Here is a 17,358-nt window from a genome sequence, read left to right as displayed (position 1 = left end):
ACTAAGTATATCTCGGAGATGGTACCCTTTTGGGATGGCCCAAGAACAGATCTGTTTAAAAAGTTAAAAAGGTGGAAAAAGTTACTTTTGGCGATTGAGCAAAAATGTTGGCTTTGAAGGAACCCATAATAACAACTACGTTGTGGAACTTTCAAAGCGGGACTTAAAGTTCCTCTTTAAGGTTCTGTGGTTTTTTATTGATCTCAACTGAAAGTTTTCTGCCTACTAATCAACCTTTGCACGGTTTTTATAATGTTTATAATTTTGTATTGTGCAGCAGTACAAAAGTACCTGAGGTGCCCTAATTAGGTAACTTTTTTCGGATACCTCCAGATATCTTGGTTGTGATCCCCTTGGCTTTTGCACCTTTTAAAACTAGTAAAACCAAAACTTGCAAACCAGTTGCGTAGCATTGGACACTGAAGGTGTCTTTTTGGTACTTGGCACCAAGATATTAGCAGCAGGTGCTTTTAAGTTAGGCTAAGTACACACGTGCAATATTTGTCGTTGAAAACGAACGATTGACGACTGATCGTCCAATAACCTTGGATAAAATCTTAAAAAAAAAAAAAAAAAGTGCACAACAGCGCCGATGAACGAGGAAAGTTGCTGGAAATGAGCGACCGCCCCGGCAGATCCGATTGGGCGACGATGGTTTGCAATCTGTTGTGTGTAAGGTCGTTCAGTGATCGTGGATGTATCTGCAGTACACTTTCTCTACTACACATCACTTCCTGCATCGTTCAAACGATTGTATCTAGTGTGTGTACATTATTGATTATATTTGAACGATCGTATGGTTACAGCATGTACACAACTGTGCACTATATGATTCTTCAAAATAATCGTGCCTAATCGATCGGTCGTCAGTTGTTCGTTTTGCAACGACAATCATTGCACGTGTGTACGTAGCCTTACACTGCCCTTGCCAGCATTCCTTTTCTCAATATTGCATCTGGTTGTCAAGCTTTGCTCCCATGCACCAATAGGCCATGGGCACCCATTAAGGTGCGTACACACTTCCAATTTTTATCGTTCCAATCGAACGACGAACGATCGATTGGGCAAAAAATCGTTCGTAAAAAAGTAACCAACGACGCCGACGAACGAGGAAAGTCGCTGGAAACGAACGACCGGACCGACGGATCAGATTGGGCGACGATCGTTGAACATCGTTCGTGTGTACGGTCGTTCATTGATCGTCCATGGTCTGAGCATGCGTGATGAACGAACGTCCGTTCACTTTCCTGTCGTGCACATAGTTCCTCTATCGCTCAAACGATCGTATCTATTGTGTGTACAATATCTACGAACGATCGTGTCGTTAACTCTATGTGCAGGATCGGTGCTATACGATCGTTCATATATATCGTGCATGAACGTTCGTCGTTCGTTTTCCAACGATAATAATTGGAAGTGTGTATGTAGCTTTACCCTCTTGCTGGTTCAGTTTTTTCTTCTGCCTTTCCTTACTTGGTTTTTATTTATTTATTTATTTTTAGCTACTAACCATTGCATATTAGAACCTCCCCACAAGACCTGCAGTTTTGGAGGTGCTGTGACCTTTGCTCTTTGCCCTTCTTAGTTGCTCACATTCTTACGATTGCCCATTTTTCCTGCTTTACATCGCCTTCAAGGAACCGACTGTTCATTTGCTGCTTTAAAAATCTCACCCTGGACATGTAGCTATTGTAGCCAGATATCATTTCGCTTGTCACTGAGTATATTTTTGGCCGACTTGTGTTTTTAATGTGATGGATTATATTTCGTGGGCTATCCCCTGATGTAAACCCATTGAACTTCATTATTGGTGTGGTCTTAGTGTGTGACTAGAAAACAAAAATAGCTAAAACAGGAAACATACAGTAGTTTTCAGCCTTTTTTTCCCATTCTATTACCTAGTACTCTCTCTTCTCCATGATGTACAGTCCAGTGGTTTTGTATGTTAGGTTTGTAAACCAAGCCTGAAGCCACACAAACCATAGAAACGGAGAAAATGCATTGTACATACAGTTAGGTCCATTAATATATTTGGACAGAGGCAACTTTTTTCTAATTTTTTGTTCTGTATATTACCACAATTATTTTAAATGAAACAACTTGGATGCAGTTGAACTGCAGACTTTCAGCTTTAATTCAGTGGGTTGAACAAAAAGTTTGCATACAAATGTGAGGAACTAAAGCCTTTTTTTTTTTTTTTTTTTTTTTACACAATCATTTAGTTTCAGGGGCTCAAGAGTAATTGGACAAATTAAAAAGCTGAAAATAAAATGTTCATTTCTAATACTTGGTGAAAACCCTTTGCTGGCAATGACAGCCTGTAGTCTTGAACTCATGGACATCACCAGATGCTGGGTTTCCTCCTTTTTAATGCTCTGCCAGGCCTTTACTGCAGCGGCTTTCAGTTGTGTGCCTTTCTGTCCAAAGTTTAGTGAAATTCATGCTTAATTGGGTTCAGATCAGGTGACTGACTTGGCCATTCAAGAATATTCCGCTTCTTTGCTTTAATAAACTCCTGGGTTGCTTTGGCTGTATGTTTTGGGTCATTGTCTATCTGTATTATGAAACGCCTCCCAATCAATGTGACTGCATTTAGCTGGATTTGAGCAGACAGTATGTCTCTGAACACCTCAGAATTAATTCGGCTGCTTCTGTCCAGTGTCACTACATGGATAAACACTAGTGTCCCAGTGCCATGGCAGCCATGTATGCCCAAGCCATTTCATGCCTTCTCCATACTTTTTTCTTGCCATCATTCTGGTAAAGGTTGATCTTGGTTTCATCTGTCCAAAGAATGTTTTTCCAGAACTGTGCTAGGTTTTTTAGATGTGTTTTTTTTTTTTTTTTAGCAAAGTCCAATCTAGCCTTTCTATTCTTGAGGCTTATGAGTGGCTCACACCTTGCAGTGCACCCTCTGTATTTACTTTCATGCAGTCTTCCCTTTATGGTAGACTTGGATATCGATACACCTACTTCCTGGAGAGTGTTGTTCTTGGTTTTTTTCTGTATTTGCAGCTTAGGATGGCTTGTTTCACCTGCATGTTGTCTGTCCACAGCAAAATCTTATACTTACAAGCATCTTATACTTACAAAATCTTATACTTAAACCCCCCCCCAAAATCAACTCCAGGCCTTTTATCTGCCTAATTGATAATGACATAACAAAGGAATTGCCCACACCAGCCCATGAAATAGCCTTTCAGTCAATTGTCAAATTACTTTTAAGCCCCTGAAATAGTGATTTTGTTAAAAAAAAAATAGGCTTTAGTTCCTCACATGTTTATGCAATATTTTTGTTCAACCCACTGAATTAAAGCTGAAAATCTGCAGTTCAGCTGCATCTGAGTTGTTTCATTAAAATTAATTGTGGTAATGTACAGAACCAAAATTAGATTATCTGTCCAAATATTTATGGACCTAACTGTAGATATGGCTGGAATTATTCAGCTGTAATTGTCTGATTTACCAGAAGTTGTGTGAGTTTCCAAGTTGTGTTTGTGACATGGCGTGCTCGCTATTTGAGGAAGCTGACTTTATTAAGTTATCAGTAATATCCGGCTATAAATAACTGGGAAATGTACCTGCTGAAACTCTACTGAAGTTTCCCGTGTTTGTTTTATGATCTGCCATAAAAATACTCTCTGATTTTAGGAAGGTGAGAAAATGCAAAGATCTCAATTTTATGTATGCTTGCTAATTGTGCAATTACTTGTCCAAATCCTTGTGTATATATATTGCTGCTATCTCTTGTTTTATCAGCTAATATTTCAGTCTAAGCTGATAATAGGTTTTCCTGCTGTTAGGTTACTCAAATGACAGAATGTGCAGTTAGAGCTACACAGATTTATTCTGTCTTTTAATTTTTATAACATTTATCTCTTAGAACAGATTCATATTGGTGATTCATAGGTTTTTTAATGATTTTTATGTTCTTTAGGGTGTAATATTTGGAACTATTGAGGGTGCCTTTTTTATTTTCCTGTGCTGCAAGTTTTTTTTCTGCTCCCCCCACTGTCCTCCACTGGATTTGTAAAGCTGCAGTGGTGCAGACTTCTTCCTATTCTGTTTGGTATCCACTGTAAATTGTGTACATGCATATTACATTTGCTGTGCTCAGTATTAGTTTAGCTGTTTAAATTAAGTGCCCTCTGATGTCATGTAGTGGAGAGCATGATCACTAGGATTGTGTGTAAGGAGAGGAACAAACAACCATCCCCAAGTTACTGTTTTGAAATGTAATATATCTGCCACGAAGGGGTCCAGAAAATGAAAACGATGAAAATTACTTTTTTGTTAGTAAGCTTTGGAATAACAGTACGCAAATACTGTAATGACTCAGAAGGCCCCAATTTTTTTTTTTACAAATAGGTTGTTTTTTGATCCTGGTACCACTATATGAAATATATAAAGCAGTTTGTTTTTTTTTTCTTATGAATAGTGCAAAATAAATCATTTAATTTTCTTTCCAATTTTCTTTCAGTTGTTGCATCCTGAGTGCATACTCTTGTTGAATCCCTTGTTCCTTGTATTTTTTGGACGACACTTGCAGCCTTGCCGCAGTCTTTCAATGCAGTCTTTTTTTTCGTGTCCTGCTGGATCCAGCTAAAAGTAAGTCTGATGTGGGATTAACACTGATTGCTTTACCGTGTTATAGATTCCTTTTTAATACCTAGGATTATGATCAACAATTGTTTATCCATATGCATAAACAGAATAAAATGCAAAACGTATTCTCAGAATCTTTAATAGGGCACATGTGCTCCTCCTTCTTGTATACCTGCAAGCATCATCTTTTGTTGTCTACTTTGGTGTACAAAGTCACACATTTGTCTTTCACAGACAAGAAAGGAAACCTGATGCTTGGTGAACCAAAGAAAAATCTGTGTAAAACCTAAATTTTAGTGGCAAAAATAAGGAAGCCTATCAATTAAAGCTAAGAATGCACAGAAATGTTTTGCTTCCTGCTCCTTTTGGCTAGAAATGTGTAACTGAGGAAAAAAAAAACAATTTAGTTTGCCCCTGTATGTTACTTGAACATTACGTGAACTGCTTATGTGTAGTTCATTACAGATTTTGTGTTTTTCTAAGTTTATTTTTATGTTAGTATTTTGTGTTTATTGACTGTTCTAGTTAACTTAAAAAATTCCAAACTTTTTTTGTCACTTTCTTGCAGCTGAAGGAATAAAAAAATATAAAAATGAAGGTAGACAGGACTAAGCTGAAGAAGACGCCAACAGAGGCGGTGAGTGAGAGTACTTCTATTTTATTAGAAAAACACAGAACACTTCAGTAGGTTTTCCTAATAATTGCGACTTTGGTTGTTCCCTTTAGATGCCCCACAGCCTCCTGATATTGCCCTTCTTTTAACCAGGTGTTTTTAGGCTTTTTAGTGCCAGTAGGTTAACAAACTTGAAAACCTAGGCTACTTACTTTACTACACAGCCATGTGGCAATTCATCACAAAGTTTAGGACCTTGCTTGGGTTCCGACCCTTAGTTGAAGAAACACTGCTTTTGACATTCTGCATGTTTGTGTTGAAATGAGAATTCTTTTTCATATCTGATATTTTGAGCCCAAAACATATGCCTCGATACCATAATAGAGGCTGAATAAATTAAAGCTATCAACTGAAAGCTTAAAGGTATTTTTACACCAATTTGCTGGGGGTGTTGCTGCAGTAAGTAGAGGAGGTTGGATGCTTACATGGCGGCTATTACATGGAGATCCTTTATTGTTAGCAGCACTACTGTTTTTTACTGAAGAATATCTTTCTTGTATCTTTTCTCCACAGCCTGCTGATTGCAGGACTCTGATTGACAAGCTAAAAGTTTGCACTGATGAGCAACTTCTGCTCCAGCTACAGCAGATCAAAACATGGAATATTGGAAAGGTATGCTATAAATTTGTGTACAGTTTTAGGTGGGGATGGTAATACTTTTTTTTTTTTTTTTTTTTTAAAGGTGCTGCTTATATTGTGTCACTTGTTTGCCTTAAAGTACTGTACTTGTAAGAATACAGAGAGTTATTTGCAAATGTATTCTCTTCTGTTTATTTGTAGTGTGAACTGTATCATTGGGTGGACTTATTGGATCGCTTTGATGGGATCCTAGCGGATGCTGGGCAGACAGTGGAGAATATGTCTTGGATGCTGGTTTGTGACCGACCTGAGAAGGAGCAGCTTAAAGCACTTCTGCTGGCAGTCCTCAACTTCACTGCCCTGCTTATTGAATACAGTTTCTCTCGGCATCTCTATAGCTCCATTGAGGTATGTTGTCTTTGTTCTTTGGGCTTCCCCAAAAGTCAGTAAAAAGGTTAATGCATAATATGCAGTTTAACATGTTGTCGTTTTTTTTTTTTTTTTTTTTTTTTTTTTTCATTTTACAAATATTTTCAGTTTAAATCTAATTGTGTAAGTGTGTAATGTTTCTTATAATTTAAGCCTGAAATAAACCAAAGAACAGAGCATATTAAGAGCAAAGAATTTCTTTCTAACAGCTTAATTTATAAAACTTAATCTCCATTTGGGTTGCAATAATACTAAACTTGCCTCTAATCATTTTTTGATTTTGGGTTTTAAATTATTTCTTAATAGCTCAGTTTCATTTGAAGATCTTTTTTTTTTTTTTAAGATTTCAGGTACAAAAGGCACATACAGAATTTCATAAATCCTTTGTTAAATAGGAGGATGTACAATTAGCAGCCAAATTCTTCATTTTTATTTACTTGATCTGTTTCCCATAGTGAATTTACTAATTTATACTGACTAGGAAAGAAAAAAAAGTGTATATTTATTCTGACATGACTTTATTTTTTTTTCTTTCAGCACTTAACAACACTGCTCGCCTCTTCTGACATGCAAGTGGTACTAGCTGTGCTAAACCTTCTTTATGTCTTCAGTAAAAGATCTAATTATATCACACGCTTGGCCTCGGAGAAGAGAACGCCGTTGTTATCTCGACTGCAGCATCTAGCTGAGGTACGTTCCTTGTAACATATGTTCACATAGCTTCTGTTTACATAGAATACAGAATAAAGTTGATTTTTACAATTTATTCTTCATTTTGTTTTTAGAGCTGGGGAGGAAAGGAGAATGGCTTTGGTCTTGCAGAATGTTGCAAAGACATGCAGATGTCGGTAAGATCAATTATGCAAAAGCAGGAGTGTGTTTACTTAAAATGAATAAACCAGCTTGTAATGTCGAAATGATTGGGATGGGGGGGACTGTGCAGAGAGAAACACATAACTGTCTTTTGTTGATCTCCAAACCATTTAGTACCTCATTTGACATTCAAATGACATGAGCATAACTTTTAGGTTTATACTGTATGCATTGTCCAATATTATGTCCAACAAACTGTGAATAATCCAAAAATGCCACATTGTCTCATTTTTAAGGTGCTCCTGCCTAAATATAGCAATGTTGTTGCTAGCCTTACCTTATTCTATAAATTTAATGGTGAACTGATGTAATAACTTCTGCTTTGCTAAACAGATGAATAGTGTTTTGTTTTTTATTTTTAGGTAGTCTAAATTTGTAGACTAGCTTTACATTTCTTTATTTTTATATTAGTGGCAGTAGTTTGTATAGTGTAAAGATTTCCATGTTACAAATTTGTCTGAAAGGCTGCAGTTATGCTCAAAAATATGTTAACTCTTCTGCTATAGTTTAAAATAGTCCAGCTACATCAAACATGAAGTCCTGAAATTAAACTCAAAATGTTAGAACTTCAGCTGGGTCTATTGGAGCTTAATTTAAAACATAGGCATGATATATAAAGGCTGACCTAGCAAACGCAGAGATCCATTTGAAGACCAACACTGGTTTATACCGTGTTGCAGTTTTACCTGACAAAAAAAAAGTTCTGAAGTGATGCCTATAAAGTGAATACTAAAAATTTTAAGCCTGCTCATGTGCTATTTTTATTAACATTTTGTCATATTTCTACAGAAATATCCTCCCAGTGCCACCACTCTACATTTTGAATTTTATTCAGAACCTGGGTCTGAGGTAAAAGTTGAAAAAAAGGTGAGCCTTGATTGATTTGCAGGTTTTGTTCACTTTTATCGCTAGTTTGGCAGATAAAGAAATAAAGAATGCAGATGAATAATGCTACGTTTTGTTTCAGATGTCCAGTAACACACTACACTATATCCACATAGAGGAGCTTGATAAGGTAACAAAGCTAAGCAAACTAGCTTACTTCTATCCAGGTTTCTGCCAAAATGGTACTAATAGGTGGTTTTGCTTTTTAGATTTCTGAAAGTCCCTCAGAGATCATGGAATCTCTCACTAAATTGCACAACATTCCCAAGGATAAACAGGTATAGTGACAATTTATTTTCTTAGTGATTGAGTAGTGTATGACTAAAAATTGTCTCCTTTTTTTTTTTTTTGTGGCAATGAAATGATTGACTTTCAGCAATTTTTCCTATGTGTAAATTCTCTAGGTAAGAACGTTAGCACCTAGCACTTAATGTAGTCTTCCTGATAAAAAAATTAGTTGTAGACATAAAAAGCAACTTGTGATTTTGTGGGTCTCGTGTGCCAAAGCTTTTTGCCAGTAAGGCTTCTTCAGGGGAAAATAACAAAAGCTGACAAATACAAGAAAATAGAATAGTATAAATATAGAGAGTCAGAACTCATTAAAACATTTCATACACTATCAAAAAAAAAAAAGTATCAGTTTGATAGAAATAGGTGATATATACAACAAGGACACAGAGTACAAAGTAAGGGGTACCAGGGGAATATCCACGCCAGAGCACCATCAATGATCATACTTAAGGGTAAGGGGATAATAAGGAAGGCCAAAATACGCATATGAATGAAAAATAGAGGATTTTAAAAGAAGGTAATGTAATATATGACCATATACTTGCTTAAGAGACTGGGCGAATTATATATTTCAGCACTATTGGTTACTTGAATAAATCTGAGTATTCATTGGTATGATGGTGTGGGTAGAAGATAGCTAAAAAGGTTTAATATGGATAATAAATAATGTAGAAAAAGGTGAGGTCCCAAATATGAATGCGTTTTTGTTCTAATTACCAAAACGGTATACATACTTTCTTGATTAAGTGACAGGTTAAAATGATGTTAATAACACTCGATAGGATGATACTAGAGGGTTATGAAAGAAGGAGATAGATTTTAGTGGCTGGTTTTAAATCTCTACAAGTTGCATTTATTGGGTACAGTATGTAATGTCTGTGGTTATTAAACAGGCGCTATCTTTGTTTAAGCTGTTTGGCACGTAATATTTTGATAATGAATAGGCTTTTTTGCCTTTAATCTTTTTTTTTTTCTGTATAGATGCTTTTATTCACCCACATACGACTTGCACACGGTTTTTCTAATCACAAAAGGAGACTACAAGCAGTTCAGGCAAGACTGCATGCTATTTCTATACTAGGTATGTATCATTTGCTCTTTCAATCTATGCAGAGGTCCTATTGTTATCTTTATCAGGAATTATCCATTGTGTGTGCTATATCTTTAGAATCTGAATTTTTGGCTCTTTGAAAACATTCTGCCTTCAGTTAAGCTGCGTACACACGGCAAATTTTTCTCGCCCGATAATCGGTATCGGCCAATTATCGGGCGAAAATCTGCCGTGTGTACAGCGCTGTACATTAAATAGGGGTTGCAAATGACAGACTAATACAGACAGTGATACAGGAGGAGAGGACCCTGCCCCGAAGAGCTTACAATCTAGTAGAATGGTACAATACAATGTTGTATGACAATCCGATTGCACTGTAATGCTTGTTTCTATTTTTAGCCACCCCCGAACCTGGTTCGGGGTAAACGCTTTCAGCAAGTTTTCTTACCCCGAACCAGGCTCGGGGTAACCGCCCAGGTGGTTAAAGCATATCTGCTCACTACTCCTTTAATTATGTCTGAAGCTCTTGATGTATGTTGCTAAATATTCTTCTGAGTATAGGTCATTTGTATTTTTTTTCCCCCATTGCAGTTTACTCCAATGCATTGCAAGAATCGGCAAACAGTATTCTTTACAATGGGTTAATAGAGGAATTAGTGGATGTGCTACAAATAACAGACAAGCAGCTAATGGTAGGATATTATTTTATAGCTTCTGTTTTGTTGTGTTAGATGTATCTATAATGTTACCAAAAGTTTGTGCCTCTTCCATTGGAGAACATGGCTTTCAAAGTGGTTTCTTTTGTAGGATATAAAAGCTGCATCTCTAAGAACATTGACCTCTATAGTACACCTGGAAAGAACACCGAAATTAAGCAGCATCATAGATTGCACGGGTACTGCCTCTTACCATGGCTTCCTGCCTGTTCTAGTCCGAAACTGCATTCAAGCTATGATAGGTGAATTTTTATACTTGATTTTTCATTTTGGTGTTGGAGAAAGCTGAATATGCTATTTGTTGGCAGACTTACCTTTTGAGCTTTACTTTTATATGAAAAAATTTTACATTTACATAAAGAGTAGATTAAAAAATTAAAAAAGGATACTTTTCTGGCAAGTTTCTGTAATGTAGGTTGATTCAGTGCTTCATCATTCCAGAGAGGTATTTATTCTTCTACAAAGGGGTTACAGTTGAAATAAAATCCTTAAATGGGACCTATATAGAGAGATTGTGAAATGCTTTTTCTGACCTGGTTGTTATATATACAACTTGCCTGATTGGTGTTTGGGTTTTCTGCATTTATCTTCTTGATCCAAACTAGAATCAGTATGTAGTACGGGTCTCTGCATGTTTTGCTTCAGGTGTACGACTGAAACTTTTAAAGCAAAAGATCATTTCTACATCAAGGCAATTGGTATGTTTTAGAATGCATTCAGCAACAGCAGTTTGCAGACTCTCAATATAGGTCCTCCTTAAATTGTCATTCCTTAGAAATAAATATATATTTTATTTTTTTTAGGTCCTGAAAAATTTAGTTTTCTCTTTTTTCTAAAGGATTCTGCCCTGCAATCTTGCTTTTGTGATTATTTGTTTTATATTATTGGGAATAATATAGAAGGTACAAAGAAGAAGATTTCCACCTATACATATGTTATATATATCACATAGGCCACATCCCTTATTGAACCCAGAAAAAAAGTAATGTACGGTGAAGAACACCAATTTTTGTAGTGGGATTTTTTAGGCCAATATCAACCACATATACCGTATTTTCCGGCGTATAAGACGACTTTTTAACCCCGAAAAAACTGTGCCAAAGTCGGGGGTCGTCTTATACGCTGGGTACTTACCTGCAGCTTGCTTCATACGTCCGGCGCAGCCGAGTCCCCGCTCTGTGCGGGGAGTATGAAGCAAGGGGAAGCAAGCTGCACACAGAGGAGAACGTGAGCCTGGATTGTGGAGGAGTGTGGAGTGCGTGAGGGGCAGTGTAGGCTGTTACCGCCTCCTGTATCCCTCCTCCAATTACCAGTACTGTACTGTTCCTTCTGCCTCTCGGTTCTCCCACAATAGTGAGATCTGACAGGCAGAAGGAACAGTACAATACTGGGCGTATAACACGACCCCCAACTGATTGGTTAGAGTGGTCTGCCAATTAATTGGCACACCACTCTAACCAATCAGTTGGGGGTCGTCTTATAAGCCCAGTCACCCTATACGCCGGGAAATAAGGTATTATAAAAATACCAAAATTTTAGTAATTCTTTCATTAAAAGGCTCATTTCAAATACATAAAACCACATAAAAACTAGTTTTACACACAATATTCTCTCCTTTCAGAGTGTCCCTTTGAGGGATACATTCTGGGTTAATTCTCTACGCTTTTCACGGAATTATCCACTTCCTCAGGAGAGAGGAGAGAGAATCTGATGCTTGTGTTTTTAGCAACACTCTCTGTTAGAATCAGTGGTGGGGAACAGATCGGTAGTCATGGCAGTGAAGCTGTTATGTTTTGCTCTGGTATCAATTTTAAATCACATCTAGTTGTTAAACAATTTTGACGTCCTTCAGTTTTAATGTTATTTCTGTTAGTCAATTTTAGATGGAACTTGAAGCAAACAATAATACCGTACTGAAATCTCACAGCTGAGCCACACTTTACACATCTCCCCTGCATCCAGAACAAAACAGCTTCACTACCATGACTACCAGTCTGTTCCCCACTACTGATTCTAACAGAGTTAGAACACAAGCATCAGATTCTCTCTCATGAGGAAGTGGATATTTCCACGAAACGCGTAGAGAATTAACCCAAAATGTATCCCTTACAGGGACGCTCTGAAAGGAGAGATTGTGTGTAATAATGGTTTTTATGTATTGGAAATGAGCCTTTTAATGTAAATATTAATAACATTTTGTTATTTTTATAATGTTGATATTGACCTAAAAAAATCCACCGTATATTCTTTTTTTCCAATATTATAGAAGGTGCTGTACAATAAAGGGTTACTAGGAAAACTTGGGGCTGCCTCGATGGGGATTTAGGAGGTCCTTCATTTGATTGTCAATTCTTTTGTTAAATTCTTTTAGCCCTTGTGGCGATGAAATAGCTTCAAAAGTTTTTTTATCCAGTTGTCATACCTTCATTGATCTTCATTGTTTGTATAATCATTGTCCATAAAGAAGTCTTTCTCCGATAAATCAGGTGTCCCCAACTCTCTGCTGTTTGACAGGTGGGCCGCAAAAGTACGGAGAACAGTGGTAGTCTGTGGCTCTAGCCGGTGCACCCCCCAGCGAGGTCAGGAGAAGGACCCCACTTGAGAGGGGGGGGGGGGGTGCGCACACCAGTCAGAGCTGTGGACCATGACTCCTGTGCGGATTGCAGGCTCAGGGCATCGGCGGGTTGTGTCTCTGGTCACAAACCCGCCCACTCTCCCATCACAGCAGGCTCAGACTAGCGATGCAAGAGTGGGCTGGTTGCTGCATGACGTCACTCGGGGAAGATTCTTCTCCTTTGAGTGACACAAGACTAGTCTGAAGATTCAGTGGTCCGCGAGCTGCAAAAGGTTGGGGACTACTGAGATAGAGCATAGGGACACCTTGCCTTCCTTAATTTTAGTCCCAAGCAGAAAGTAGGGACTTCATATTATGTACAAGTGATGTCCAGACTTCAGATTTAACTTTAGTGTTCGGTCACTTGCACAAATATTTCTTATGCCTGTGACCTGGCCAATCCATGTATGAAAACTTCTTTTAAACAGTCAGTGTAACATTGTTTGGTAATTTTGCATTGTTGTATGCCTACCAATGTGGTAGTTATGTGCCAGTTTGTTGGTAGACATGGGTTTTAGATTTGGGTAGTTTACTTTTAGAAACTATACTGTATTCATTTGGCTCATGCAACATTTCTTGCTTTTACAGACCCTACCATGGAGCCATATCCTCACCAATTCGCCACAGCTCTTTTTTCCTTTTTGTATCATCTTGCCAGTTATGATGCTGGTGGGGAGGCGCTGGTTTCCTGTGGCATGATGGAAGCACTTTTAAAGGTATTATTTAGAGTTTGTATGGCTCGAAAATAACTAACATACTTCAGAATTTGTAAGGACATAATATGCAGTGCAATTTAAACCCCCGATCTTTAATATAGTATGGATTTCATGGTAAAGTAGTTGCACTGTAGCCTAAAGGTTTTAGTGTTCTGTAGATTAAGAGTTTCTATTTCTTTGCTATAAAGCTTCTGTTATCTAGTAGTGTAAACATTCAACTGGACTTGTAATGTTAAAGTTTCCAAGTTTAAACTTAATTAGTTTAACTGATGCAAAAGTTTTTCAACATAGCAAGCACAAGTTCAATTGAATGTGTTTAACTACAACTGGATATATATAGGCCTGGTTAAATGAGAACCTTCACAGATCACTATGTTATCACTTAAATTAAATAAAGCATATTTAGGAATAACTCTGGTTAACTGTTCTCAAGTGGACACCCAATTTAGAGTTAAGTCTATAGCTTCCCAAATTGTCAGTAACATAGTAGTAGAGGTGATGGGCAGGGTGGTCTTAGTCTTCAGGATGGTTGCTAAACTTTTACCTGCATACTGCACCACCAATTGTTTGACATTCTTTTGTTCAAAGAGCTTTTTTTGTGTGTCTAGATGAATACTTTAAGTGGGAATGGGAAGGATTAAGTCTTTTAAATTGCACTGAAATGTAAACTAACATGTGAGCCAATTTTAAGATTTAGTTACTGTTGTCACCATGGTAGCAACTAATATTCTAGCAGTTGCTGTGTGTTGCTAAGAAGTCTGTTCTTTATCTTTTAAATTAATGCTCAGGTGATAAAGTTCCTAGGAGACGAACAGGACCAGATCACATTTGTGACGCGAGCTGTCAGGGTTGTCGACCTCATTACTAACCTGGATATGGCTGCCTTTCAGTCTCACAGTGGGCTTTCTATATTTATTTATCGTTTGGAGGTAAGTGATAATTTTTAAAATATATATATTTATATACATATTTTGTCTAATCAAATTATTTATGGAGACTGCATTATGAATTGTGGTGTTCCAATATTTTTTTTATTTATTTTATAATAGCACGAAGTTGACTTGTGCAGAAAAGAATGCCCATTTGTCATTAAACCAAAAATCCAGCGTCCTAATACTGTTCCGGAAGGGGAAGAGATGGAAACCGACATGGAAGGTAATAAGGAAAAAAAAAAACTCTGGATGATAGTCTGTGCTTTTCTCCTTCACAGTAAATATAATTATCCCTTAATTTACTTGTTAAATTTGACAGGCTTTTTTTAATGTATTTTTTGATATCTTCCAGTGTCTGATGTGGCCATGGAAAGCAGTCCAGGTCCTTCCACCTCCACTGAACCTCGACCCATACCCACAAGTAGCAGCACTGGAAGCATAGTGCTGCCACGTTCTGGTAAGGTTCAAACCTGATGCCAAAATAGTAACTTCTTAGATTGTACTTGACTTCAATGACAATTCAGTATAAAACTGTCAATTGTGTATTAATACAAGTAGATTATAACCATTTAATTTTGATTTATAGGTGTTCAGTGTATTCCCCAAAGAGCTGCCTTGTTGAAATCTATGCTAAACTTCTTGAAGAAAGCCATTCAAGATCCCGCTTTCTCAGATGGCATTCGGCACGGTGATTACCCTTAGTTACCTTTCTTGTGTAATTAGTAACTGTCATCACATGTTGCTAAAAATACCCTATTTTTATTTCTCCCTGTTATAAGTAATGGATGGAACCCTTCCCACATCTTTAAAACACATAATCAGCAATGCAGAGTACTATGGACCTTCCCTATTCCTGCTGGGTAAGTTTGTACAAAATTTCAACCATTCATTACTTTAGACTCCACATCAAGCAAGTTATTTTACATACAAGCCTCCTGTTCTTTGTACACTGTATTAAAACTGTCATCCTTTGCATTTGTGTCTGAGTTCTGTAATATGTGTTAACTGCTCTTACTGTATTTTCCAGCTACTGAAGTGGTCACAGTCTTTGTGTTTCAAGAGCCCTCCCTTCTGTCTTCTCTACAAGATAATGGTCTTACTGATGTGATGCTGCATGCTCTTCTTATCAAAGATGTAAGTGGTGCACTTTTCTAAGATGATCTTTTGGAGGACACAACCCTTTTATTTTGGGATTGTAGTATTCTTGAATGTCCTAATGCCAATGTGGACAGCACTTTTTGCTACAAAATAGAAATAATTCAAGACCTAGGTTACAAAACAAAAGCCTTTTTTAAGCTAATTTCAATTTTTTCATAAAAGGGTTTGATGTTTAAGATATTGAAGTCTTTTATATAAAAGCACAGGTGTACTTCAGGTTTTCAAGTTGGCAATTAGAATAAAATGATTTAGGCATTTTGTATTTTGCTGACCTTACTTTTTACCTCCAAATACATTTGTGCATATCTTACGGGCCTGATCAAAATGTTTAACTGATGCAAAAATGTTTTTCCTTGGCCAATAATTAGATTTAAAGATCAAGTATATGGACTAATTTTCCTATGTGATGTACATTTAAAAACGCAAGCAGATTCCCTTTGGATCTGCATTTTTATCATCCACTTTTGAGTTTCTTTACATGTAACACAACCAATGGAGATGTGTTTTAATTGCAGGTCAAACAATGCATTTTTTTTTAACAAATCCTTTTCAGCAGCGCTGCTTTTTTGATGAGAATGCCTGTCCACTTAAGCTTTTATATTGGTTATTACCTTTTGGAGAGTGATGTTTAAAATCTGTTTGTTGAGTAATATAGTTCTCATGTTTCAAGTAAAATATATAAGGCCCAATTCTATTTCTCATTATTCATGCTGGACACAACAGTCATCTAAAGTATGTATACAGCAATGTTAGGAATGTGGGGGACTTAGAATTTAGATTTTTTTTTTTTTTTTTATACATGTTTTTTTTTTTTTAATTGCTAAACAAGTGTTCATGATTTTGAATTAACCAATTTAGTGAAATTGGTATACCTTTGTTTATTGAGGTATAGAATTAAATTTTTAAGGCACTGAAAATATTTTGTGCTCTTCAGGGAACATTTAGCCTGTTGCAAATTCAATTCTGACAAAATAGCTCTTTAATGTCCCCAATGTAGGTCTACATATGCCAACAGAATATTAAACCTTTAACCAATGAATGTGTTAAGAGATGGGGAGAGACCAACACATGGACAACGTTTATTTATACTTCAATGCTTATGTATAGTTTTCGTGTGCAGTCCTAGTACTCAAGTGTTGCCATTGATCGTGTTCGTAAAAAGCTACATTTTTTTCCTTTTACTGTACAGTAAATTTAATCTTTAGTTAAAATTAGTTTTAATTTTAAAAAATATTTAAAAGTGAAATTTTATTCACCAGGTTCCTGCTACCCGGGAAGTTCTTGGCTCCCTCCCCAATGTGTTCAGCGCATTGTGTCTGAATGCCCGTGGTTTGCAGTCATTTGTGCAGTGCCAACCTTTTGAAAGATTGTTTAAAGTGTTGCTGTCTCCAGACTACCTTCCTGCCATGAGAAGACGGCGGAGCTCTGACCCTTTAGGTATGTAGCAAAACATTTTGGAAGTCTTAACTCCAGTTGAAGCTCTAATGTTTTAGGTAGCATGTATTAGTGTATCTAAATATCACTTAAATGGCAACCGCCTCTACAGGTGGCTGAAACTTAACTTTCTTGAATCTTTTCATTCATTTAATATATTAAATAAACCTGGCAGTTACTGTTACAAGAATAGTTTCTTTCTGGCTGTAATTTGCACATTGTTTCCAATCTCAATAACTTGTGATTTAGACAAATATGAGATCCAGGTTGAAAGTCACATCCATTCAGTTTGAGTTTTTATGGTTCCTGTGGTTAACTGTGTTTTTTATTGTGCTATTTAAATTAAACACTATGATTTTCTTATTTAAGATTGTGAGACCATGTCTGCTAGTAGCTCACCTA

At 36.8% G+C, this 17,358-nt stretch overlaps 1 protein-coding gene across 5 annotated transcripts in view; it reads left to right on the top strand.

The window, feature by feature from the left end:
* The window catches only part of HUWE1 (HECT, UBA and WWE domain containing E3 ubiquitin protein ligase 1), an 87,110-nt gene that overhangs the window by 16,463 nt on the left and 53,289 nt on the right, over positions 1-17,358 (top strand). For all 5 annotated transcript variants that reach the window (XM_072429806.1, XM_072429807.1, XM_072429804.1 and 2 more), the window contains exons 2-21: positions 4,481-4,608; positions 5,174-5,242; positions 5,792-5,890; positions 6,059-6,265; positions 6,824-6,976; positions 7,072-7,134; positions 7,949-8,026; positions 8,127-8,174; positions 8,254-8,322; positions 9,317-9,416; positions 9,978-10,078; positions 10,194-10,344; positions 13,305-13,432; positions 14,221-14,361; positions 14,482-14,587; positions 14,717-14,821; positions 14,951-15,052; positions 15,144-15,224; positions 15,392-15,498; positions 16,782-16,959. In XM_072429806.1, coding sequence (XP_072285907.1) covers positions 5,198-5,242; positions 5,792-5,890; positions 6,059-6,265; positions 6,824-6,976; positions 7,072-7,134; positions 7,949-8,026; positions 8,127-8,174; positions 8,254-8,322; positions 9,317-9,416; positions 9,978-10,078; positions 10,194-10,344; positions 13,305-13,432; positions 14,221-14,361; positions 14,482-14,587; positions 14,717-14,821; positions 14,951-15,052; positions 15,144-15,224; positions 15,392-15,498; positions 16,782-16,959 — 2,062 coding nt within the window. In that variant the 5' untranslated portion in view covers positions 4,481-4,608; positions 5,174-5,197. The remainder of the gene's footprint in view (positions 1-4,480; positions 4,609-5,173; positions 5,243-5,791; positions 5,891-6,058; positions 6,266-6,823; positions 6,977-7,071; positions 7,135-7,948; positions 8,027-8,126; positions 8,175-8,253; positions 8,323-9,316; positions 9,417-9,977; positions 10,079-10,193; positions 10,345-13,304; positions 13,433-14,220; positions 14,362-14,481; positions 14,588-14,716; positions 14,822-14,950; positions 15,053-15,143; positions 15,225-15,391; positions 15,499-16,781; positions 16,960-17,358) is intronic.

The sequence above is a fragment of the Pyxicephalus adspersus genome, chromosome Z (genome assembly GCF_032062135.1).
Source record: "Pyxicephalus adspersus chromosome Z, UCB_Pads_2.0, whole genome shotgun sequence".
Taxonomy (NCBI): Eukaryota; Metazoa; Chordata; class Amphibia; order Anura; family Pyxicephalidae; genus Pyxicephalus; species Pyxicephalus adspersus.
This window is presented reverse-complemented; position numbering and strand designations above follow the sequence as displayed.